Source organism: Anomaloglossus baeobatrachus, chromosome 9 (assembly GCF_048569485.1).
Source record: "Anomaloglossus baeobatrachus isolate aAnoBae1 chromosome 9, aAnoBae1.hap1, whole genome shotgun sequence".
Lineage (NCBI taxonomy): Eukaryota > Metazoa > Chordata > Amphibia > Anura > Aromobatidae > Anomaloglossus > Anomaloglossus baeobatrachus.
The window spans coordinates 205,972,530-205,998,977 of NC_134361.1; the positions used below are offsets into that span (position 1 = coordinate 205,972,530).

Consider the following 26,448-nt stretch of genomic DNA (forward strand, 5'->3'; position numbering starts at 1 on the left):
ACCCCCCCCGGTGGTTTGTGACATATTGGTGGCATAGCGGTGGGATCGAGATAATAGTGTGTGTGAGTGTGAGACCCATACTCCCAGACACTAAAGACTGCCTGCAGCAGCTGTGGCTGCTGGGGTCTTCAGACTAGCTCAACACTAGAGTGTCAGAGTGCAGATACTGTAAGGTGTGTGGAGGCATCAGGTGTCAGTTCTGTGTCAGTGACCAAAAGTCTGCAAGAATGGCTGATGGCACCAGGAGCAGAGCTATGCAACTGGCCAATGCTAAGGCAGGAGCCGAAGAGAGGGAGGACGGTGCTGTGGACAGCAATGAGGAGGTTGCCCACGAGTCCTCCAGGAGCTCGACGCCAGAAAACCGTTCTGCCGAGGACATTGCGCAACCTGGCACTGCTGGACAAGAGGAGGAGGAGCTCACCCAAGGTTCCTCAACGAGCCAGATGCCAGCCCTCCGCTCTGAAAGGGACAGTGAATCGCCTAGCTCTGCAGCGTGCCGCAGATCACCACGTGCCATTCCACCGAGCCTGGGAGGCTCGGATAGCCTTCTTCAAATGGCTATGGCCCTTCTCCAGGCTGGAGACCAGAAGGGCTACAAGGAACTCCTGGCAGAGCGCAGGGCAGAGCGGCAGGCAGCGCGTGACGCTGAGGCTGCGGAGCGGCACGCAGAGCGTGAGGCTGCGGAGCGAGAGCGGCAGGCAGCGCGTGAAGAGCGAGAGCGACAGGCAGACCGTGACTACCAGCTGCAGCTAGCTCAGCTCCGGCCCTCATCAGCCACATGTGACCTTCGAGACACCAAACTTCCAAAGGTCCGTGTTGAGGACTTCCCAGTGCTGGAGAAGAATGGAGACTTGGACTCTTTCCTGACTGCTTTTGAACGGACTTGCTTGCAGCACCATCTGGACAAGGACCAGTGGGCCAAATACCTGACCCCCCGTTTAAGGGGTAAGGCCCTGGAAATCCTTGGGGACTTGCCTGCTGAGGCAGATCAGGGCTACGACACCATCAAGCGGGCCCTGATCCAACAGTACAACCTCACTCCAGAGTCCTACCGCAAGAAGTTCCGGACCCTGCAAAAGGGACCAAAGGACTCCTGGGCTGACCACCGGCGGGCACTTGCCCGAGCTGCCGACCACTGGACCCAAGGCCTGCAGCTTTCCACCGGACCGGAGATCCTGGACTTGTTCATCACGGAGCAACTCTTGTGGAACTGCCCTGAGGATCTCCGCCAGTTCATCCGAGACCAGAAGCCAAAGGGGTCCACGGCTACAGCTGCCCTGGCCGATGACTACACCAACAATCGGGCTCCTGAAGCCAGGAGAGCAGCCACCAGCAGCACCTGGAGAGGGGGTAAGATGAATTCTGCGACTGCCCCACCTGCCCCTAGACTGCAGGGGGTGTCCCCCTCAACTCCCCTCTCCAGGCCCGTGGCAGAGCCAAGACGGTGCCACCAGTGCAACCTACCTGGACACTTCAAGGCCATGTGCCCTCAGCGTCCCAAGGCCCCGGCTCCGTCCCCGTCCCAAGGGCCGCCCAAGGTGTATTGTGTGGGTGGGGGTGGTGGTAGGTCCCTGGACAGCTTCCAACCTGTCACCGTCGGCCGGTCTGTGACCATAGGACTGCGAGACAGCGCCTCGGAGGTGACTCTGGTGCGGCCTGAGATGGTGTCCCCCCAAGACTTGATCCCTGGAAAAACCCTCGCTGTCTCCGGGATTGGAGGCACTGACCCGGCGCTGCCTGTTGCTGACATTTATGTGGACTGGGGCGCAGGGCGGGGGGTGAGGGAGGTGGGGGTAACTGATCGGATCCCTGCAAACGTGCTACTTGGGACAGATTTGGGGCAGATAACCTCCCAGTTTGGGCCCCCCCCAAGGGCTGAACCTTCAGCCCGTACTGACATGACTCCTAACAATGTTAATGTGTTATCTATGAATGATGTAAGGGAGGAGGGAGTGAACTCTGATATTTCTGCTTGCATAGACACCATAGACACACACTCAGCTGCAGCTGTGACAGGGGAGGGGGTCAGAGAAAGGTGTGACAATGCCTCTACAAGTAACCAGCCTGTGAGCTGGGATCTGTTGCCCTCTGCAGGGATAAGCAGAGAGCAGGGTGCTGCAGGGGGAGGACCAGTGTGTGGGGTGGGGGCTACCACAGCAAATGTGGGGTCCCCAGAGATTTCACAGCGGGGTTCTGTTGCTGCAGGAGGGGAACAGGCAGGTGAGATTGGGGCCGGTCCAGGAGCGGAAGTGCTCCCAGGTAAGATCTCGGTGCATGGTTCCCCCACAACCGGGGTGTCAGGAAGCCAGGTAGGTCTGCCTGAACCGGCGACTTGGTCAGGAACGGAGGAGGAGCAGGCACGACCCACGGTCGCAGCGGCTGTGGCCGCTGTCACCCGCAGTGGGAGTGCTGGAAGCCAAGGGGCCTCCCGGAGGTCCGATAGCTCTTCCCCTTCTGACCAAGTGGCAGCCGAGTCAGGTGGAGGCCAGGACACAGGTCCCGGGGTACTGACCGAAGATGTGACAGTCTCGTCGATTCTGGCCACATCTAGTCAGGGGTTTCAGGCAGCGTTAGAAGCTGACGACAGCCTGAAAGCTCTTAAGGAGCAGGCGGCACAGCCTCCCTCGGACTCGGACCCGGAGCGAGTGGTCTGGGACCAAGGACGGCTGTACCGGGCCACGGTCCAGCAGGGTTCACCGGAGGCGTGGCCCAGGGACCGACAGTTGGTGGTACCCTATCCGTTCCGGACGGAGTTGTTGCGGATCGCACATGAGATTCCGATGGCCGGACACCTAGGGATCGCTAAGACCAAGGCCAGGTTAAACCAGCATTTCTACTGGCCAAAAATGGGGGCCGATGTGGCTGCCTACTGCCGTTCGTGTGAAACCTGTCAGAGAGTGGGGAAGGCGGGGCCACACCCCAAAGCCCCACTAGTATCTCTGCCAATCATCGATGAGCCTTTCAGGAGGGTGGCTGTGGATCTGGTCGGCCCGCTGGCCATCCCCAGCAGCTCCGGGAAACGCTTCATACTGACGGTAGTGGACTATGCCACCCGGTACCCAGAAGCAGTGGCCTTGTCGTCCATTCGGGCTGACAAGGTGGCCACCGCATTGCTGGAGATTTTCTCCCGAGTGGGTTTTCCCCAGGAAATGCTCACTGACCGGGGGACCCAATTCATGTCCCAGCTGATGGAGGCCCTCTGTAAGCAAGTCCAGGTGCGACATCTGGTGGCCAGCCCGTACCATCCACAGACTAATGGCCTGTGCGAGCGGTTCAATGGCACCTTAAAGCAGATGCTTAAGATGTTGGTCGACTCCCATGGGCGTGACTGGGAGCGGTATCTCCCACACCTGTTATTTGCTTACCGGGAGGTTCCACAGGCCTCAACGGGATTCTCACCGTTTGAGCTCCTGTACGGGCGACGTGTGCGGGGCCCCCTGGCTCTGGTGAAAGAGGCTTGGGAAGGGGATTTGGCCACCCCTGGAGTGTCGGTTATCGAGTATGTCATGCGCTTCCGGGACAAAATGCAGGCCTTGACGCAACTGGTACACGACAATATGGCTCAAGCCCAGGCCGATCAGAAGCGTTGGTACGACCAGAACGCTTGTGAGAGGACCTACCAAGTGGGTCAAAAGGTGTGGGTACTGGTCCCCGTACCACAGGACAAGCTTCAGGCAGCCTGGGAAGGCCCATACCTCGTGTACCAGCAGCTCAACCCTGTAACGTACCTGGTCACCCTGGACCCTGCCCGTGGAAGGCGGAAGCCCTTCCATGTGAACATGATGAAGGCACATCATGAGCGGGAGGCATGTGCGCTCCCCGTGTGCAACCTGCCCGAGGAGGGAGAAGCGGAAACCCTCTTGGATATGCTAGCCCAGGTTAGGGCAGGCGGATCCATTGAGGATGTGGAGGTTGGCCACCAGCTCTTGGAAGACCAACGGTCCCAGCTGTGGGCCACCCTCCTCCCCTTCCGGGGGTTGTTTACCAACCAGCCCGGAAGGACTGACTTGGCTGTCCATCACGTGGACACTGGGGATCATCCCCCGATCCGGCGTTCAGCATATCGGGTCTCCCTGGAGGTGCAGCAAAACATGCGCCAGGAGATTGACGAGATGCTGAAGCTGGGGGTGATCCAGGCATCCAACAGCGCTTGGGCCTCGCCTGTAGTCCTCGTCCCTAAGAAGGACCGAACCACTCGGTTCTGCGTGGACTACAGGGGGCTCAATGCTGTCACGGTCGCCGATGCGTACCCAATGCCACGCATCGATGACCTGCTCGATCAGTTGGCCGGGGCTCAGTACCTGACCATCATGGACCTGAGCCGGGGATATTGGCAGATCCCCCTGACTCGCAAGGCCAGGGAACGCTCTGCCTTTATTACCCCATTTGGACTGTACGAGTCCACGGTGATGCCATTCGGGATGAGGAATGCCCCTGCCACTTTCCAGCGGATGGTCAACACCCTGCTCAAGGGACTTGAAGGGTACGCGGCCGCGTACCTGGATGACATTGCCGTCTTCAGTCCCACCTGGGAGGACCACCTAGAGCATCTAGCACAGGTGCTCAGGCGGATCCACCGGGCAGGTTTGACCATCAAGCCGGGAAAGTGTCAGCTGGCCATGAGCGAGGTCCAGTACCTCGGTCACCGGGTAGGTGGGAGAACACTGAAGCCCGAGCCTGAGAAAGTGGAAGCCATCGCATCCTGGCCCACCCCCAGGACCAAGAAGCAGGTGATGTCCTTCTTGGGGACCGCTGGGTACTATAGGAGGTTTGTTCCATGCTATAGTAGCCTGGCAAAGCCCTTGACGGACCTCACCAAGAAGAAGCTGCCCTCTGCAGTCGATTGGACAATGGACTGCGAGACAGCCTTCCGGGCCCTAAAGGACGCCCTGTCCAGCCCGCCCGTGCTACAGGCAGCCGACTTCACGCGGCCGTTTGTAGTACAGACCGACGCCAGTGACTTCGGCCTCGGTGCGGTGCTCAGCCAGGTGGACTCTGCGAGCCAAGAGCACCCAGTCTTGTACCTGAGCAGGAAGCTGTTACCAAGGGAAGTTGCCTATTCCACGATGGAGAAGGAGTGCCTGGCCATAGTGTGGGCCCTGCAGCGTCTGCAACCCTATCTATACGGGCGCCACTTCATCGTGGAGACGGACCACAATCCCCTCAGCTGGTTGCACACCGTCTCTGGGACGAATGGGCGATTGTTGCGATGGAGCCTTGCGCTCCAGCAATACAACTTCACCATTCGCCACAAAAGGGGCCGTGACCACGGTAACGCAGACGGGCTGTCCCGACAAGGAGAGGTCGCGGACGGGCGCACGGGGGAACACCGGAGTGTGCTGCCCCCTAGCGCCCTCAAAAGGGGGGAGGTGTGAGGCAAATCCCGGGATATGAAGATGAATTATGACTCCAGTCATAATCCCTCATCACTCCCTGGCAGTGCCCCCTCCCTTCTTGTTCTCAGTGTTCCACTTACACCTCCATGGCCATGTCCTGTGATATGGAAATTAGGTGGCTTGGGGACAATGGACACAGGATGACTCCCTGCCGTGACCCTGTAGTGGGGGCTGCTAGCTAGTTAGCAAGGCTATGGAAATAGCCAGACAGAACGACTCCAGTAAAAAATGGTTCATATCTCGCAAGCCATATTTCCGATAAATATGGCAACCATAAAAATGGTGTCTCCGCATGCGGACGATGCCGGCACACCCTTTTTATGGGAGCAGGACATTGGGAAATGCCCCAGGCGTGATATCAGCCAATGGGGAACTGGCAGACAGGTCATGAGTCCCCTCGTTCTGTAGCTAAATTCATAACTGTCACAATGAGAGCATTGGCGTCCGCCTACGACGCTCCCAGGCAATGTTATGGCCCATATTCCATGTTGTGGATTGTCCATAACTCACGCCAGGGGTGGAGCAGTGCTCCCTCTGAGGTCACTAAGGTAGGAGGGGACCTGGATTTGCCCAGGTTGATAACCCTACTTCGGCCATTTTCCAGTGTTCTTTCGCTGGGGGTCACGTGTAGGAAACATCTGTGGGAGTTCCTGGAAACCTGGTCTACAGCGCCCCCCTGTGGCCAGACGCACAAGGTAACTGATTGAATTGCATACCTGTCTGTAAACCATGCTTTATCTGTAACTGTACTCTGACATATGTATATTCTGTAGATTCCCTATTGTATATATTGTAGTTTCTAGTGTGCTTTAGGCTGATTAAATTATATAATTAATCTTGGGCTGTTCTGTTATCTCGATCTTGAATCCCACGTCTGTGTGTTCGGCTAATAGTTACCGTGAAGCGGTTGGTGGCAGCGAATTGTGCCAAGGATTATTGTGGGGAGGCCAGTGAGATTCGGGGAGATTTTATATATTCCGCCCGCGGAGGTCGGGGGAATATATACCTTACTCTCACCGGGGACCCTTCAATAATCGGCATAAGTAGTATAGCGGCCTCCTTGCTTATGGTCGGGCAATTCCATAATTGGCCTGACTATAAGAGGGGCGCTAGAGAGCGCGTCACGTGCTCTGTCTGTCGGTCGGGAGGTATAAAGGAGGGGTGACCCCCACTTGTTACCCCCCCGATTGTGACGTACTGGTAGCCAGCGCGGGGGATTTCTGAGTGACCCCCCCGGTGGTTTGTGACAGGGCCCATAACAGGGCCCCCGGCATGCTCCCTTCTCACCCCACTGAGTCGGCGGTGCTGTTAAGGTTGAGGTACACATTGCGGGTACACAGGCTGGAGCCACATGCCGTTTTCCTTCCCCATCCCTTAGGGGCTCTGGGTGAAGTGGGATCCTAACCGGTCATCCAGGCACTGGGACCGGGCTCCCTCCGCAGCCCCTGGTGGTATCTGCCGGACAGGAGACTGAGTACCGTCAGGGACATGGCCCTGCATCTACAGGTACTCTGTGTCCCCTTTGGGACGGTGCATGAAGCACCTTGGCCTTCAGACGCTGCAGCGACTGCGGTGTGGTTTTTTGACCGGGACTACTGCGCCGACCGTGCCTGTTTGCTGGCCGCGGTTTTTACTTTAGTCCCCGGCTTTTGCGGCCTAGTGTATTAAACTCCCGCCCCTGGGCCTGCCAGTCAGGGGGAAGGGCGGGACGGTCGGTAGGACGCCGACAGTGAGGGCTGGAGCACACTTCGCTGTCCTCCTCCCCCCTCACTGATCACTATGGGGCAAGATTCCCGCACTTTTGTGGTTCCGCCCACGGCTCCCTCCTCCCCTCGGAACGCCGGCAGCCATTGTTATATGGGTCTCAGTATGATTCTGCCGGTGGAGGATCTCAGAATGTGCTCTGCAGCTCTGGGAGAGGGGGTTCCTAACCGGTCGCCATGCACTGGGACCGGGCTCCATCCGCAGCCCCTGGGGGATTCTGACGGACAGGAGACTGGACATCATCAGGGACAGAGCCCTGCATCCATAAGGTACTCTGTGTCCCCCTTGGGACGCTGCATGCAGCACCTGGGTTACAAACGCCGCAGCGGTTGCTGTGTGCTTTGTGAGACCGGGACTACCGCGCCGACCGCGCCTGTTTGCCGGCCGCGTTTTTAACTTTAGTCCCCGGCTCTTGCGGCCTAGTACCATATACTCCCGTTCCCGGGCCTGCCAGTCAGGGGTAACGACGGGACGGCCGACGGGACGTCGGCAGTGAGGGCTGGAGCATACTTGGTATCCTCCTCCCCCCTCACTGAGCACTGTGGGGCACCAGTTTCCCAATCAGGTGCTGGCCCCCCTTGGGTGCCAAAGTGTATATATATATTTATATGGTATATGATTTCACTGTTCGGCAGCACTATTTGCTTTTGGCTATATACCCTCACTGATTACTCTAAGAGGTGACAACAGCAGGTCGTCCGCAAACAGTATGGGTGCCAAGGCACAGGCTTTCTTGCAACCTGTACCCCTTGTGCGGCTATATTGCCGGCAGGTTCCACCTATCATTGTGTACAATGCTTGGCCCCTGGGGCACTCACTCAGCCGGAGCCTCCGGCACTGGTGGGACCCTCGGCTCAGGTGGTACCACCGGTTTCCACTGCACAGATGGCAGGGACAGAGTTTGCACGTTTGACTGAGCAACTCTCTGAGTCGCTTTCACATTCCATGGCCCAGTCTATGAACAGAGGGGCTGCTAAGATACTGGAAGCTTTACAGTCCAGACCGGTAACACAGGGCCAGGGCGCTGTGAGTTTATCGCTCCCAGGCCCCTCTGGGTCGGTACAACAAGGGGCTCCTGGGGTAACACCCAGATCTCACGGTGAGAACTCCGACACGGACCGCGGCCTCAGACAGGCTAAGCGGGCTCGCTGGGAACCTTCCACGACTTCATCACGCTGTTCGGGGTCTCAGCTTGAGGACTCTCAGTAGAATGAAGCGGAGGTCGCAGCTCAGGGCTCTGACCCTGACGTTGCTCTCAATCTGGATACACCTGAAGGGGACGCCATAGTAAATGTCCTTATAGCGTCCATCAACCAGGTGCTAGACCTCTCTCCCCCATCTTCTCCTATGGAGGAGTCGGCTTCACAGCGGGAGAAACACCAGTTTAGGTTTCCCAAACGTACACGGAGTGCATTTTTCGATCACTCTAACTCCAGAGAGGCTGTCCAGAAGCACAGAACTTTCCGGACAAGCGCTTTACTAAGCGCCTTAATGACACACGTTACCCTTTTCCCCCCTGACGTAGTTAAGGGTTGGGCTCAGTGTCACAAGGTGGATCCTCCAGTCTCCAGACTGGCGGCTAGATCCGTAGTATTAGTGGCAGATGGTTCATCTCTCATGGATGCCACTGACAGGCAAATAAAGCTTATGATGAAATCCATCTATGAAGCCATAGGCGCATCTTTTGCTCCAGCATTCGCAGCCGTGTGGGCACTCCAAGCTATCTCAGCTTCTCTGGCTGAGATTAATGCGGTCGCACGTACCTCTGCCCCGCAGGTTGTGTCCTTGGCTTCTCAAGCGTAGGTTTTTTCGTCCTACGCCATGAACGCCGTTCCTGGACTCTGCGAGCCGTACAGCGGTAGCATCCACCAATTCGGTGGCAGCCCGCAGGGCCATGTGGCTGCGTGAATGGAAGGCAGACTCTGCTTCCAAGAAGTTCTTAACCGGTTTGCCATTTTCTGGCGACCGTTTGTTTGACGGGCAATTGGATGAAATTATTAAACAGTCCAAGGGAAAGGACTCGTCCTTACCCCAGTCCAAACCAAACAGACCTCAGCAACGAAAAATACAATCGAGGTTTCGGTCCTTTCGGTCTTCAGCCAAGTTCCGTTCCTCCATGTCCAACAGGTCAGAGGAGGGCCAGAGGAACTCTTCTGCATGGCGGTCTAAGTCACGTCTTACAAAGACCGCCGGAGGAACCGCCTCCAAGGCGGCTTCCTCATGACTTCGGCCTCACCAAGACCGCGTCCTCGGTCGGTGGCAGGCTCTCCCGCTTTTGCGACGCCTGGTGGGCACATGTCCAAAACCGATGGGTGAGAGACATTCTGTCTCACGGTTACAGGATAGAGTTCAGCTCTCGTCCTCCGACTCGTTTCTTCAGAACATCTCCGCCCCCCGAGCGAACCGATGCATTTTTTCAGCCGGTCAACTCTGACGGCAGATGGAGTTGTGATCCCCGTTCCGCTTCAAGAACGTGGTCGCGGCTTTACTCCAACTTGTTCGGGGTACCAAAAAAGGACGGATCATTCCGTTCAGTCCTGGGCCTCATTCTGCTCAACAGACACGTGAGAACCAGACTTTTTCGGATGAAATCTCTCCGCTCTGTCATCGTCTCGATCCCAAGGAGACTTCCTAGCATCAATCGACATCAGGGATGCTTATCTCCATGTTCCGATTGCACCAGAGCATCAACGCGCCTTGTGTTTCGCCATCCGGGACGAACACTTTCAGCTCGTGGCTCTGCCTTTCGGCCTGGCGACAGCCCCACGGGGCTTCACCAAGGTCATGGCATCAGTGGTGGCGGGCCTACACTCTCAGGGACACTTGGTGATCCCTGTCTTAGACGATCTCCTAAGTCAAGACACCCTCTCGGGTGGCATGTCAACACGGTCCGAACATTGCTCTGGAGACTCTCCAGAGGTTAGGGTGGATCATCAATTTCCCAAAGTAAAAATTGACACCGACCCAATCACTGACTTACCTCTTGATGGAGTTTCATTCTCTCTCAGAGATAGTGAAGCTTCCGCTGGACAAACAGCGTTCGCTGCAGACAGGGGTGCACTCTCTCCTTCGAGCCCAGTCACACCCCTTGAGGCGCCCCACGCGCTTCCTAGGGAAGATGGTGGCAGCAATGGAGGCAGTTCCCTTTGCGCAGTATTCATCTGCGTCCACTCCAATGGCACATTCTCCGCAAATGGGACAGGAGGTCGACGTCCCTAGACAGGAACGTCTCCCTTTCTCTGGCAGCCAAAACCTCTCTTCAGTGGTTGCTTCTTAACTTCTTGTCGAAAGAAAAATCCTTCCTGCTCCCATCCTGGGCGGACGAGAGTGTCAGGGTGGACAGCAGTCTTCCTCCACCACAGGGTTCAGGGAACCTGGACTCCGACAGAGTCCTCCCTTCAGATCAATGTTCTGGAATTAAGGGCAGTGTAGCTAGCCCTACAGGCGTTCCAGCGGTGGCTGGACAGCAGGCAGATCCGGATACAGTCGGACGACGCCACGGCGGTCGCGTACATCAACCACCAGCACAGAGCGCTGGCGGCGGACGCATCAGTTCAGAACTGGTCGCAATTTCGACTGCCTTATGTATTTCCCCCTCTGGCACTGCTGCCCAGAGTGTCATTCAAAATCTGGTCCGACTGCCGCCGCGCCATCCTCGTTGCTCTACACTGGCCGAGGAGGTCGTGATACCTGGATCTGTGGCACCTTACGGTGGGTCGACCGTGGGCACTCCCGGAACGACCAGACTTGCTGTCTCAAGGGCCATTTTCCATCTGAATTCTGCGGCCTTCAACCTCACTGCGTGGCCATTGTGGCCTGGCTCTTAGCGTCCTCGGAGTTATCTCTATCACGCCTTTCGCAGAAGGTGGTCTTCCTAGTGGCAGGCGCATCACTTTGGAGAGTGTCGGAGCTAGCAGCGCTATCATGCAAAGCCCCCTTCCTGGTGTTACGCCAGGACGAGGTGGCCCTGCGTCCGGTCCCGGAATTCCTACTTAAGGTGGTATCCCCCTTTTTCTTCTCAATCAGGATATCTCCTTACCTTCTTTTGGCTCATCCAGTTCACCAGTGTGAAAAGGATTTGCACTTCTTAGATTTTGTGAGAGCACTCCGGCTCTACATTTCGCACACTGCGCCCCTGCGCCGTTCTGATGCGCTCCTTGTCCTTGTCGCTAACCAGCGTAAGGGGTCGCAGGCTTCCAAGTCAACCTTGGCTCGGTGGATCAAGGAACGGATTCTTGAAGTCTACCGTCTTCGGGGCTTCCGAGTCCTTTAGGGCTGAAAGCCCATTCTACCAGAGCCGTAGGGGCATCCTGGGCATTGCGTCACCAGGATACGGCTCAGCAGGTGTGTCAGCACTACCTAGGCGAGTCTTCACACTTTCACGAAACACTATCAGGTTCATGCCTATGCGGCGGCAGATGCCAGCCTAGGTAGGCGAGTCCTTCAGGAGGCGGTTGCTCACCTGTAAGAGAGGGCCGTTTTTTCGGCTTTTTTTATCGAGGTATTCTTTTACCCACCCAGGGACTGCTTTTGGACATCCCAATTGTCTGGGTCTCCCAATGGAGCGACAAAGAAGAAGGGAATTTTGTTTACTTACCGTAAATTCCTTTTCTTCTAGCTCCTATTGGGAGACCCAGCACCCGCCCCTGTTCCCTTCGGGCTGTTGTTCCTTGTGTACACATGTTGTTCATGTTGAATTGTTCTTTGGTTCATGGTTTCAGTTCTCCGAACATCCTTCGGATTGAATTTACCTTAGACCAATTTATAAGTTCCTCCTTCCTGCTTTGGCACCAAAACTGATGGGCCCGTGAGGCACGGGAGGGTGTATAGGCAGAGGGGAGGGGTTACACTTTTTAAAGTGTAATACTTTGTGTGGCCTCCGGAGGCAGAAGCTATACACCCAATTGTCTGGGTCTCCCAATAGGAGCTAGAAGAAAAGGAATTTACGGTAAGTAACAAAATTCCCTTCTGTTTTGTTAATAAAAAAAATATAAACAATAAAGAAATATATTAGATATATAATAGAAAAAAATTATATTATACATATATATATCATAAAATAAGAAAAAGAATATACCAATACGGGATCACCACAAGGTTAGGGTACATATGAAAAATTCACTTTATTATACAAAAAAACACAAGAAAACACATGCCCTCAGCAGAGGTATAGTACACACAGAAGGTAATAAAAACATTTAAAAAAAGCCTATGGCATAAGAAAAACCTGTCCCATTGGGACCAGGAGATCCCACGGGTAGTGCCCTTCCTTTTCAATTATTGACATATATATATCATCACACACATACATTAATAAATATAGATTGTGTATATATATATATATATATATATATATATATATATATATATATATATATATATATATATTATATATATTAATAAAATAAATATATAATGTACATAGTATTAATATTTTTATATATATATATATATATATATATATATATATATATATATATATATTTGTATTATTAAAATGTATTGAACAGAATAATATGTCTCTATATCTGAATATACAGGTGTCTGCAGGAGGTTCACCTAGACAAACACATCAAGCTTCTGGACTGCCCGGGGATCGTGATGGCGACTTCTACATCCGATGCCGCCATGATCTTGCGTAATTGTGTGAAAATCGAGCAGTTAGTCGACCCGGTGGGACCGGTGGAGACCATCCTTAGACGCTGCAATAAAGAGCAGGTGATCATCTCTGACGTCAGGGACGGAAATTCAACGTTTATTAATATTCAGGGTAGAAATAAATATAGTATTTTTCGTTTTATAAGACGCACCCCAAATTTAGAGGAGGAAAATAGGAAAAAGTAATTTTTAATGTTAAAATGATGGCCCGTCTTATAATATCTCACCAGGGGGAGCGGCTCAGGAAGGTCACAGGAGGCAGGGTCGGTGATACTGTGGGCTCGGAGGAGGGGCTGTCGTGGTTCAGGAGGGTTAGTGGTGGCAGGTGCCATTGATCTGCCGGTGGACCGCGTGCTCCATTGAATCACCCACATTTGACGAGATTGACTTCAAGGAGGTGGCGTAGAGCGGACTCCGCGGCCATTTTTTTGAAGTCCTTTGCGTTAGTCTACGCACGCGCCACCTCTACAGCCATTTTCTTGAAGTCCATCGTGTCAACCACATGCGATTTAATGGCACCCGCTGCATTGCTGACCCTCCTGATCCGCTCCGCTGCAGTGACACCCCCTCCTCGGAGCCTTTAGTATCGCCAACCCTGCCTCCTGTGACCCCGCTCCACCACCATCGCCCCGGTAAGCCATATCCGGATAATTAGACGCACCCCCATTTTACCCCCAGTTTTGGGGGGAAAAAAAGTACGTTTTATAATCCGGAAAATAGGGTAGTCTGATGTGAAGGATTAAGGCCGGGGGCAACGATCACACAGGATTAATCCTCACCACTAGTAGGCGCTATAATTGGTGGGATGTAGACGCATCAACTAATCCCCCAGATGGGCACCTTCTTTATGGAGATTGCTATGTTGGGGTCTCGGAGGCTGCGTCTTTGAGGCCTCGTTCATCGCTCTGCTCTCGTCCCGCAGATCATGCAGCACTACAAGGTGACGGACTTCAGAAACACATTGGAGTTCTTGGCCATGCTGGCGAAACGACAGGGAAAGCTGAAGAAGGGGGGCACGCCGGACCACGAGAAAGCCGCCAAGTCCGTTCTAACAGACTGGGTCAGGTAGGCAAATCTAAGCGGTTTATGCTTCTACCAACTAACGCAGACTTTAAAGGGTTAATCCCCATCTTGATAAAGGGGTACTGTTGGAAAGCACATTTGCAATTTACTACTTATTAAAATTTGCAGCCGTTCTTGAGATATTAGCACTTATTTCTTTTGTTGCGTAGGAGACCGACCACTGCTGCTGGATAGCAAAACATGCTCAGCACTTACAAGCTTTGTTTTTTCTATTGGGCTTGTAAGCGCTGCTCTGAATCTGGCCAGGATTTCTGGAGTTCCCTGTTGATTCTGAATCTCGGCCAGGACAGGGCAGGGCTTAAAAACTAGACCGCAGCGGTGGTCGGTCTCCTAGGCGATGATATGTAAACAAAAAAATGTGCAGCATTTATGTCATGAAATTCATTTAAAAAAAATCCCCGATTTGTTGTACATTTTCTACTGCACAACATCCGTGACAAATCAGTCCTGTGTGAACGCACCCGAATGATAAATTCCCATTTTTCTAGCTGAAAAGTGAGAGGTTTCCAAATTGTGTCCTACTACAGTGATGTGTGGAGAACTACAACTCCCAGCATGCCCAGTCAGCCTGTGGGTTATACAGACAATGAGAATTTAATTTCTGTATCCGATTCAATAACCTTACCCCGATAGATTGTATTTTTCATTGACAAATGAAGGCAACGTTAAAGGATTGGAAGTTATTCCTATCTGTAGGATAAAGTATCACTTTGTGGTTGCTGGGGGTCCGACCGCCGCAACCTATCCGAGAGTGGGGTGGTGCGACCTATGCGAGAGTGGGGCGCGACCTATCCGAGAGTGGGGGCGGCGCCACCTATCCGAGAGTGGGGGCGGCGCCACCTATCCGAGAGTGGGGGCGGCGCCACCTATCCGAGAGTGGGGGCGGCGCCACCTATCCGAGAGTGGGGGCGGCGCCACCTATCCGAGAGTGGGGGCGGCGCCACCTATCCGAGAGTGGGGGCGGCGCCACCTATCCGAGAGTGGGGGCGGCGCCACCTATCCGAGAGTGGGGGCGGCGCCACCTATCCGAGAGTGGGGGCGGCGCCACCTATCCGAGAGTGGGGGCGGCGCCACCTATCCGAGAGTGGGGGCGGCGCGACCTGGAAGTTATTCTTATCTGCAGGATACAGTATAACTTTCTGATTGCAGGGGGTCAGACCGTCATGACCTCCCGAGAGAAAAGGGGCACCACGACCTTTCGAGAGAAGGGGCGCCGCCACCTCTCGAGACGGGGGCGCCACAATCTGGAGGTTATTCCTATCTGTAGGATACAGTATCAATACAGGACAGGACTTTTATAGAGCCTGTGCCTGGAATCAACCAGTCAGTTCTAATCCTATTGGTACGGCATAACTTACAGTATAACTTTCTGGTTGCTGGGGGTCCGACCGCCGCAACCTCCCGATAACAGGAAGCCGCGACCTCTCCGAGAGTGGGGCGCCACAATCTGGAAGTTATTCCTATCTGTAGGATACAGTATAACTTTGATTGCAGGAGGTCCAACTGCCGCGACTTCCTGAGAGAAGGGGCGCCGCGACCAATCCGAGAGTGGGGTGACGTTACCTCCTGAGACGGGGGCGCCACAATCTGGAAGTTATTCCTATCTGTAGGATACAGTATCACTTTCTGGTTGCTGAGGGTCCGACCACCGCAACCTTCCAATAATAGGAAGCCGCGACTTATCCGAGAATGGGGGCGCCGCGACCTATCCGAGAGTGGGGGCGCCGCGACCTATCCGAGAGTGGGGGCGCCGCGACCTAGCCGAGAGTGGGGGCGCCGCGACCTATCCGAGAGTGGGGTGATGTTACCTCCTGAGACGGAGGCGCCACAATCTGGAAGTTATTCCTATCTGTAGGATACAGTATCACTTTCTGGCTGCTGAGGGTCCGACCACCGCAACCTTCCAATAATAGGAAGCCGCGACTTATCCGAGAGTGGGGGCGCCGCGACCTATCCGAGAGTGGGGGGCGCCGCAACCTATCCGAGAGTGGGGGGCGCCGCGACTTATCCGAGAGTGGGGGCGCCACGACCTCTCCGAGAGCGGGGCGCTGCTCCCTCCTGAGAGTGGGGCGCCACAATCTGGAAGTTATTCCTATCTGTAGGATACAGTATCACTTTCTGGTTGCTGAGGGTTGCTGAGGGTCTGACCACCGCAACCTCCCGATAACAGGAAGCCGCGACCTCCTGAGAGGTTCCCTTTAAGAAAGCTATGTACCATGGCTCCATTTGCATTTGGCTGGCAGAAACTATGGCAGCCCCCCTTTAATTTAATAAAACTGAACTTAAATTGGGTAGGTTCTTTACCCCCGGGAGGGGGGGCGTTCTTCTCCTAAGGCACCTGAAAAGGTCCATCCAAAAAGGCACACTGTTAGTCTCAAAGAAGGGGCAGCTTTTCCCTCAGCCCTGGGGCATGGATATGTGTATACGAGCGGTCATCCATCGTGTATATATAACGCCCGTCTTATGTCCCCCGCAGCGGTAGAATCAGTTACTTCACCCACCCCCCCGAGACGCACACGTTACCCACTCACATCAGTGCGGAGATCGTCACAGAAATGGGGAAGGCGTTTGATTTTGAGGCCTTGGAGATGGACAATAACGAGTCTTTGTCACGTAAGTACGAGCCGCGCCCGGCGCCGATCCTGCCCGGGGGAGTTGTACAGCACTACGTCTTATGTTTCCGCTCTCTGTACAGGGGTCCAGTCCGCTCCTCAGGGTATTGCCATGGAGAGCGCAGATTTGACAGCCGGAGCCGCAGCCGAGGTGGAGGACACAGAATGGGTAGAGGATCTAGAGGCACCGCCCGGCCGGATGGACGAGGACATGGATGAGGAGGTACGTGAAACCAGGCGTAAAGGGACAATCCGGGTGTCTTCACTTCCACACCTGGGGCTGGCTGCTGGGTCATGAGTGTCAGCTCTTGTGCACTATTTACAAGGACAGGGCTGGTAGTAAAGGTAACGGCTCCTCTGGACCAAAAGGGATTTTTCAAGATTGGTATCACGCCTGTCCCTGGTGGCATAGTCTGGTATTGCAGCTCAATCAGGGAAGTGGCTCTGGACTGTAATATCGGACACGGCCTGTCACCAGCTGTGGCGCTGTTTCTAGTCCCTAATCTGTCCGTGGTACACACATCTTCTAAAATCTGGCGTATCTTAAAGGGTTACAGCTCACAACTGCATTGGGAAGTGGGGATATAATTATCTGATTAAAAAAAAAAAATGGCTGCTTCCTTATGATAAACTGCATCCTACCTCGCTACAGCCAGTGGAGCGATATGGGGCAGTTGATCAAAGAAAGTGGCCTTTTTTTGCCCCCATAATCCTGCACCATCCCCTTTAAAGGGTAAATCATAAGACGCCGCCTGATCGGACTCCTATGTATTTGGATACTGATCTCGTCATCTCTGCTGTATCTTATAGTTTGGACTCATGACTGTCGAAATTAAGACCGCCAAAAGCAAAACCCAGGAAAAAGTGGAGCCGGTGCCCCGAGCGCCGAGCCTAAAGGACATCCAATCCGTGGATCCACTGCAACAAGGACAGGCCCTGAGGGCGGCCGGCAAGAGGCGGAAGAAGCTGCAGAAGAGAGCGAGTGAGTCCCTGGGACGCTTCATAGTCAGTGGTGTAATACCGCCAGATCGCTCCGTGCCTGTATATTAGCAGCACAGTCTCTATTTTATCCAAAATGGTCCGGCGTCCAGGCTTCATAAAAACAGATTTCTTCGGCGCTCCATTGGGAGACCCAGACGATTGGGTGTATAGTACTGCCTCCGGAGGCCACACAAAGCATTACACTAAAAAGTGTAAGGCCCCTCCCCTTCTGGCTATACACCCCCAGTGGGATCACTGGCTCACCAGTTTTCTGCTTTGTGCGAAGGAGGTCAGACATCCACGCATAGCTCCACTGTTTTTAGTCAGCAGCAGCTGCTGACTATGTCGGATGGAAGAAAAGTGGGCCCATATGGGGCCCCCAGCATGCTCCCTTCTCACCCCACTTTTGTCGGGTGTTTGTTAAGGTTGAGGTACCCATTGCGGGTACGGAGGCTGGAGCCCACATGCTGTTTTCCTTCCCCATCCCCCCTCAGGGCTCTGGGTGAAGTGGGATCTTACAGGTCTCCAGGCACTGAGACCGGGCTCCATCCACAGACCCAGAGAACCTGCTGGATATGGAGCTGAGTATCGTCAGGGACAGGGCCCTGCTACATTAAGGTACTCTGTGTCCCCGTACACATCGCGCACACACACACCAGCATTGCTGGGAGTGCTAGTGCGCCGGCGACAACAGCGCGGAGCGCTCGTGCTATTATTCACGGCAGCTTTGCTGTGTGAATTTATGTATTGGGAACTGCCGCGCCGGGCCGCTGCTAGGTGTTTTTACACTGTGGCGCGGCTGGGACTTGTGGTGCGCCGGGGACTCCGCGCTGGCCGTGCATAGGACGGCCGCGCTTATTACTCGAGTCCCCGGCTTTGCGGCCTAGTTTTCGTTTCGTTCCCGCCCCCAGCCCTGCCAGTCAGGGGAGAGGCGGGACGCTGTACAGAAAGTCAGCGCCGAGGGCTGGAGTCTGCTTTGCATTCTCCAGCCCCCTTCACTGGACACAGTGGGACGTCGGTTTCCCGCTCTTGCCTGGGGCACGCCCACGGCCCGCCCCTCGTCACACGAGCTGGAGAAGGACGCCGACAGCCATTCCTGCAGTCCGAGCTGGCAACCAAGTCACAGGACTCTGGCGACCACACACCCGCCTATAGGCGGGCGGTAAGCAGCACCTGAAGTGCTGACCCCACTAAATACCGTTGTGTCCATTTGTATTTTATGCTTACACTGCACTGTAGGTCGCTATTTTTGGCTATATGCCCTCTTAGATGGCGAGACAACAGCAGCTAAAAAGCAAGGGTGCTAAAGCACAGGCTTTCTATGCTGCTTGTATTGCATGTGCTGAAGTGTTCATTTGTACTTATGCTTGTATGCTATACATTGCACTGTACGGTCGCTATTCTTGGCTATATTCTCCTAGAATGGCTAGACTACAGCAGCAAAAAAGCAAAGGTGCTAAGGCACAGTTTTTCTAGGCTGCTTGTATTGCATGTGCTGAAGTGTTCATTTGTACTTATGCTTGTATGCTATACATTGCACTGTACGGTCGCTATTCTTGGCGATATTCTCCTAGATGGCTAGTCTACAGCAGCAAAAAAGCAAGGGTGCCAAGGCACAGGCTTTCTAAGCTGCTCATATTGCATGTGCTGAAGTGCTCATTTGTACTTTATGCTTGTATGCTATACATTGCACTGTACGGTCGCTATTCTTGGCTATATGCTCCTAGATGGCTAGACTACAGCAGCAAAAAAGCAAAGGTGCTGAGGCACAGGCTTTCTAAGCTGCTCATATTGCATGTGCTGAAGTGCTCATTTGTACTTTATGCTTGTATGCTATACATTGCACTGTACGGTCGCTACTCTTGGCGATATTCTCCTAGATGGCTAGACTACAGCAGCAAAAAAGCAACACAGGCTTTCTATGCTGCTTTTACTGCATGTGATACTGTTCCACCGGCAGGTTCCACTGACCCCCGTTGTGTGCAATGCTCCCCTGTAGCACTTGGTCAGCCGGGGTCTCTACTAGAGGTGGCCAAAGGAACCACCTGTGAACCCTGTCCATGGACAGGGACGGTGTTGCAGTTTCGGCTGATAGATTGTCATGGGATAGTGACTTGCAGTCCAGACAGGCCATGGGCAATCTTGATCATTGCTCCCTGGCCACCCTCATTTGGAACAAAATCAGTGCTCCGGGGGGGTCCCAGGCATTCCAGGGTGAAGGCTCTGACACGGACGACAGTCCCAGACAGCCTAAGCGAGCTCGCTGGGAGCGGCACTCGGCCTCATTACTAGTCAGGGTCACAGAGGACTCTCTGTATGATGTGGCAGACGTAGCTGATCAGGACTTTGATCCTGACACCGCTCTCAATCCGGATACACCGGATGGTGACGCCATGGTGACTGATCTTATAGCGTCCAGCAATGGCATGTTGGATATCTCTCCCCCAGCTCCTTCAGTGGAGGAGTCAGCTTCCCAGCAGGAGAAATCCCATTTCAGTATCTCAAGCGTACATTGAGTACTTTTCTAGCCACGTTGACTTCAGAGAAGCAGTGCAGAAACACCACGCTTACCAGATAAGCGTTTCTCCAAATGTATTAAGGATACATGTTATCCCTTTCCCCCTGACGTGGTCAGGCGCTGGACCCAGGGTCCAAAGGTGGATCCCCCAATCTCCAGGCTTGCGGCTAGATCCATAGTTGCAGTGGAGATGGGACTTCACTTAAAGATGCCATTGACAGACAGATGGACCCCGGGTTGAAATCTGTCTATGAAGCTATCGGCGTGTCGGTTGCTCCGGCATTCGCAGCCATATGGGCACTCTAAGCTATGTCAGCTGGTCTTGCGCAGCTGGTCTTGAGCACAGGTACATCTGTGCCGCAGGTAGCGTCCTTATCCTCGCAATGTCTGCATTGCGACTTACCCTATTAATGCTGTCCGAGAGAGACAGTCGAGGTTTCGGTCCTTCCCAGGCTCGGGCAGGTCCAAATTGTCCTAGTCCAAAAGGGCTCAAAAGGCTCAGAGGGGCTCAGATTCCAGGCGGGCTCAATCACGCCCAAGGAAGGCAGCCAGAGGAACCGCTTCCAAGGCGGTCTCCTCATGACTTTAAGCTCTCTCTCTCCGCATCCGCGGTTGGTGGCAGACTCTCTCGCCTTGGCGACATTTAGCTGCCACAGGTCACAGACCGGTGGGTGAGAGACATTGTGTCTCACGTGTACAAGATAGAGTTCTGTTCTCGGCCTCCGGCTCGATTCTTCAGAACTTCCCCACCTACCCACCGAGCCGATGCTCTTCTGCAGGCAGAAGGAGTGGTGATTCCTGTTCCTCTTCAGGAACAAGACACGGTTTTTCCTCCAATCTGATTGTGGGGGACCTAAAACTGCTCAACAAGCACGTGAAGGCCAGGCGGTTCCGGATGGCGTCCCTCCGCTCCGTCATTGCCTCAATGTCTCAAGGAGATTTCCTAGCATCAATAGACACAGGATGCTTATCTCCACGTGCCGATTGCTCCAGAGCACCAACGTTTGCTACGTTTCGTTATTGAAGACGAGCATCTTCAGTTCGTAACCCTGCCCTTCGGTCTGGCGACAGCCCTACGGGTTTTCACCAAGTTCAGGGCAGCAGTGGGAGCAGTCCTGCACTCTCAGGGTCACTCGGTGATCCTTCCTTGGACGGTCGACTGGTCAAGGCACCCTCTCAAGAGGCATGCCAACACAGCCTGAGCGTAGCGCTGGAGACTCTCCAGAGTTTCGGGTGGATCATCATCTTCTCAAGGTTAAATCTGACACCGACCCAATCGCTGACATATCTGGGCATGGAGTGTCACGCTCCCTCAGCGATAGTGAAGCTTCCGCTGGACACGTTCACTACAGACGGGGGTGCAGTCTCTCCTTCAGGGCCAGTCACACCCCTTAACACGACTCATGCAGAGGCAGTCACTTTCGCGCAGTTTCATCTGCGTCCACTCCAATGTGGCATTCTTTGCCAATGGGATGGGAAGTCGACGTCCCTAGAAGGAACGTCCCCCTTCTCAGACGGTCAAGGACTCTCTTCAGAGGAGTCCATCCTTCAAATCAATGTGCTGGAAATCTGGGCAGTGTATCTTGCCCTGCAAGCCTTCCAGCCGTGGCTGGAAAGCACACACATCCGAATTCAGTCGGACAACTCCACAGCGGTGGCATACATCTACCACCAAGGCGGAACACGCAGTCGGCAAGCTTCCCAGGGAGTCCGGCGGAGTCTGATGGGGGTGGAAGACAGAGCATCCACCATATCCGCAGTTCACATCCCGGGCGCAGAAAACTGGGAAGCAGACTTCCTCAGTTGCCAGGGTATGGACGCAGGGGAAGGGTATCTTCACCCGGACGGTTTTCAGGAAATCTGTCAACGCTGGGGGATGCTGAACGTCGACCTAATAGCGTCTCGGCACAACAACAAGGTTCCGATTTTCATGGCGCGGTATCACGATCAAAGAGCTCTGGCGGCAGACGCCTTAGTTCAGGTTTGGTCGCAGTTCCAGCTACCTATGTGTTTCCCCCTCTGACACTGCTGCCCAGAGGGCTACGCAACATCAGGTCCGTTTGCCGCCGTGCCATCCTCATCGCCACAGACTGGCCGAGGAGGTCGTAGTCCCCGGATCTGTGGCATCTCACGGTCTGCCAACCGTGGGCACTACCAGCCCGGCCAGACTTACTGTCCCAAGGGCCGTTTTTTCCATCTGAATTCTACGGCCCTGAACCTGACGGTATGGCCTTTGAGTCCTGAATCCTAGCGTCTTCAGGATTATCTCAGGACGTCATTGCCACCATGAGACAGTCTAGAAAACCGACGTCTGCCAAGATCTACCACAGGATGTGGAGGATATTCTTCTCTTAATGCTCTGCTCAGGGAGTGTCTCCCTGCCCATTTGCATTCCCTACTTTTCCTTCCTTCCTGCAATCTGGTTTGGAAAAAGGTTGTCACTCGGCTCCCTCAAAGGACAAGTCTCAGCGCTATCTGTATTCTTCAGAAGCGCCTAGCACCACTTCCTCAGGTACACACGTTCCTGCAGGAGGTTTGTCACATTGTCCCTCTGTACAAACGGCCGTTGGACCCATGGGATCTGAACAGGGTACTAATTGCTCTCCAGAAGCCGCCCTTCGAGCCTCTGAGAGATGTTTCACTTGCTCGACTTTCCCAGAAAGAGGCCTTTCTGGTAGCGGTCACGTCTCTTAGGAGAGTGTCCGAGCTAGCAGCGCTGTCATCCAAAAGCTTCCTTCCTGGTGTTTCACCAAGGCAAGGCAGTGCTGCGCCCCATTCAGGAGTTTCTCCCTAAGGTGGTATCCCCCTTTCATCTCAATCAGGATATCTCCTTACCTTCCTTTTGCCTCATCCATTTCATCGATATGAAATGGATTTGCATTTGTTGGATCTGGTGAGAGCACTCAGAATCTACATTTCCCGCACGGCGCCTCTGCGCCGCTCGGATGCACTCTCTGTGCTTGTCGCTAATCAGCGTAAAGAGTCGCAGGCTTCCAAATCCACCCTGGCTCGATGGATCAAGGAACCAATTCTTGAAGCCTACTGTTCTGCTGGGCTTCCGGTTCCATCAGGGCTGAAAGCCCATTTTACCAGAGCCGTGGGTGCGCCCTAGGCATTACGGCACCAGGCTACGGCTCAGCAGGTGTGCCAGGCAGCTACCTGGTCGAGTCTGCACACTTTCACCAAGCATTGTCAGGTGCATACCTACGCTTAGGCGGATGCCAGCTTAGGTAGAAGAGTCCTGCAGGCGGCGGTTGCCTCCTTGTAGGGAAGGGCTGTTTTACAGCTCTAACATGAGGTATTTCTTTACCCACCCAGGGACAGCTTTTGGACGTCCCAATCGTCTGGGTCTCCCAATGGAGCGCCGAAGAAGAAGGGAATTTTGTTACTTACCGTAAATTCCTTTTCTTCTAGCTCCTATTGGGAGACCCAGCACCCGCCCCTGTTGTCCTTCGGGATTTTTGGTTGTTTTTCGGGTACACATGTTGTTCATGTTGAATGGTTTTCAGTTCTCCGATGTTACTTCGGAGTGAATTTGTTTAAACCAGTTATTGGCTTTCCTCCTTCTTGCTTTTGCACTAAAACTGGTGAGCCAGTGATCCCACTGGGGGTGTATAGCCAGAAGGGGAGGGGCCTTACACTTTTTAGTGTAATGCTTTGTGTGGCCTCCGGAGGCAGTACTATACACCCAATCGTCTGGGTCTCCCAATAGGAGCTAGAAGAAAAGGAATTTACGGTAAGTAACAAAATTCCCTTCTTTAAGTCATTTAAGGCCATGTGCCCACGTTGATTTTTTGCCATTTCCTTGGGACCTTGCTGCAGGGAACTCCGGTGACATCACGAGGTGAATAGAGTTCATGCTGACTGATCACCGAGGCTTCCTGCAGATCCGCCAGCATGAACTCTGTTTACCTTATGACATCACCGGAGTTCCCTGCATCTAGGCCACAAACATTTTCTCATTCGCAGTCTTTACCCACGGGACTTTGCTGCCCTGGTCTGTGAGATGATCCGTACCTCAGTAACCCAGGATCATCATGGTGATGACTCAGTTACTATGGCAGCGATGGGTGCCTGTGATCGCAATACAGGGACCTGAGCACCAGGGAGAGGTAAGAGATTCCTTTCCTTGCCTCCTGAATGCTGCAATTGCATTGATCGTAGCATTCAGGGAGTTAAACTACCTGGAGTGGCGCGGGCACCATTCTGAGCAGAGAGCCAGGTCCCAGCTGTAAGTTCAGCCGCTGACGATCACGGGGGTACAGAACCCCTGTGGTCACCATGATTAAACGCACGCAAAAAAAAGATGGGGGGGGATAAGAAAAAGGATGGGGGAGAAGAAAAAGGATGGGGGAAGAGAAAAAGGATGGGGGGGGGGGGGAGAGAAAAAGGATGGGGGGGGGGGGAAGAGAAAAAGGATGGGGGGGGGGGAGGAAGAGAAAAAGGATGGGGGGGGGGAGGAAGAGAAAAAGGATGGGGGGGGGGTAGGAAGAGAAAAAGGATGGGGGGGGAAGAAAAAGGATGGGGGGGAAGAAAAAGAAAAAGGATGGGGGGGGGGGAAGAAAAAAAGGATGGGGGGGGAGAAGAAAAAAAGGATGGGGGGGGAAGAAGAAGAAAAAAAGGATGGGGGGGAGAAAAAGAAAAAAAGGATGGGGGGGGGAGAAGAAGAAAAAAAGGATGGGGGGGGGAGAAAAAAGGATGGGGGGGGGAGGAGAAGAAGAAAAAAAGGATGGGTATGGGAGAAAAAGAAAAAAAGGATGGGGATGGGGGGGAGAAGAAGAAAAAAAGGATGGGGGGGGCGGGGGGAGAGAGAAAAAGGATGGGGGGGAGGAAGAAGAAGAAAAAAAGGATGGGTATGGGAGAAAAAGAAAAAAAGGATGGGGGGGGGAAGAAGAAGAAAAAAAAGGATGGGGGGGAGGAGAAGAAAAAAAGGATGGGGGGGAGGAGAAGAAAAAAAGGATGGGGGCGAGGAGAAGAAAAAAAGGATGGGGGGGGAGGAGAAGAAAAAAAGGATGGGGGGGAGGAGAAGAAAAAAAAGGATGGGGGGGGGAGAAGAAAAAAAGGATGGGGGGGGAGAAGAAAAAAAGGATGGGGGGGAAGAAGAAAAAAAGGATGGGGGGGAGGAGAAGAAAAAAAGGATGGGGGGAGGAGAAGAAAAAAAGGATGGGGGGGGAGAAGAAAAAAGGATGGGGGGGGAGAAGAAAAAAAGGATGGGGGGGGGAGAAGAAGAAAAAAAGGATGGGGGGGGAGAAGAAAAAAAGGATGGGGGGAAGAAAAAAAAAGGATGGGGGGGAGAAGAAGAAAAAAAGGATGGGAAGAATAAACAAACGCAATAAAAATGCGCGCTCTCAGCTGCTAACATATGCTTTAAGTGCAGGATTTTTGCACATAAACACAATGTGGGCACAGCCTAATTTACAAATAGATCCTCAAAAATTCAGAATAAAACACATGCAGCGCAGCCGCGTTTCAGTCATTGCTGATAAATGGAGAGTGACCAGTCGCTGGTTACGCGCAGTCTTGATTATACAATGACCCCAGTCCAAAACGCATTTTTGGAGGATTTGTGACTTTATCAGTTAGTTTTTATGAAGCCTGAACACCGGGCGTCTCTTATGGATCCAGTAGTCCGCCGACAAGTCCGGTTTCCCTCGGACGGCTGAGCCGACTTCCTATATAATCTGTCTATGGGAGATTGGTATTTGTGCTGCTGACAATATAACCATAAATCCACATTATATGCGTAAATGAGCTTTTTTTTTTTTGTTTTTTTCTTACAGATAAAATCGCCATCAAGTTGTCGGACTCATTAACGCACGCATTGAATTTTTGATTTGTTGAGTGAAAAGTTAAAAGTTGGATGTTTCCCGGGACCGGCCGCACGTGAAAGCTCGGGCGATATTTGGGTCTATGACAAGTTGGATATTTTTACACCAATTAATAACATTTGTAGCGGACGACTTCTGTTTTTCCAAGTAAAAAGTTTATGGGGGTCTTAAGATTGTCAATTTGAAGCCACCAGATCTGATGATTTAATGCCTGAAGCCATCTTCACTGTTAAAAAGGGGGTGTCCAACTACTTGGACATTGATGGGCCTATCCTTAGGATAGGCCATCAATGTCTGATTGGCCGGGGTCAGACACCGATCATATGATCTTGGTCCCGGAGGCGGCAGCAGGAGGTGGCCAGAAATGCTCAGTTCAGTCTTCTGATAGAGGCCACGGCCGGGTACTGCTTCCTATTGACTAGAATGGGAGGTGGATGTGCAGTACTCGGGTACTCCGGAACTGAGCATTTTCTGGCCGCCGGGACAGAGAGCAGCTGATCGGCGGGGTGCGGGGTGTCGGACCCCGGCTGATCAGACATTGATGACCTATCCTAAGGATAAGCCATCGATGTCAAAGTAGTGGACACCCCCTTTAAAAGGGACAATCT

At 53.5% G+C, this 26,448-nt stretch overlaps 1 protein-coding gene across 1 annotated transcript in view; it reads left to right on the plus strand.

The window, feature by feature from the left end:
• GNL3L (G protein nucleolar 3 like) overlaps positions 1 to 26,100 on the plus strand; it is a 51,653-nt gene extending 25,553 nt beyond the window's left edge. The window contains exons 10-15 of the mRNA XM_075322894.1: positions 12,701 to 12,878; positions 13,741 to 13,883; positions 16,378 to 16,514; positions 16,597 to 16,736; positions 17,324 to 17,495; positions 25,793 to 26,100. Of these exons, the coding sequence (XP_075179009.1) occupies positions 12,701 to 12,878; positions 13,741 to 13,883; positions 16,378 to 16,514; positions 16,597 to 16,736; positions 17,324 to 17,495; positions 25,793 to 25,845 (823 nt within the window). The 3' untranslated portion in view covers positions 25,846 to 26,100. The remainder of the gene's footprint in view (positions 1 to 12,700; positions 12,879 to 13,740; positions 13,884 to 16,377; positions 16,515 to 16,596; positions 16,737 to 17,323; positions 17,496 to 25,792) is intronic.
• Positions 26,101 to 26,448: the final 348 nt, after the last annotated feature.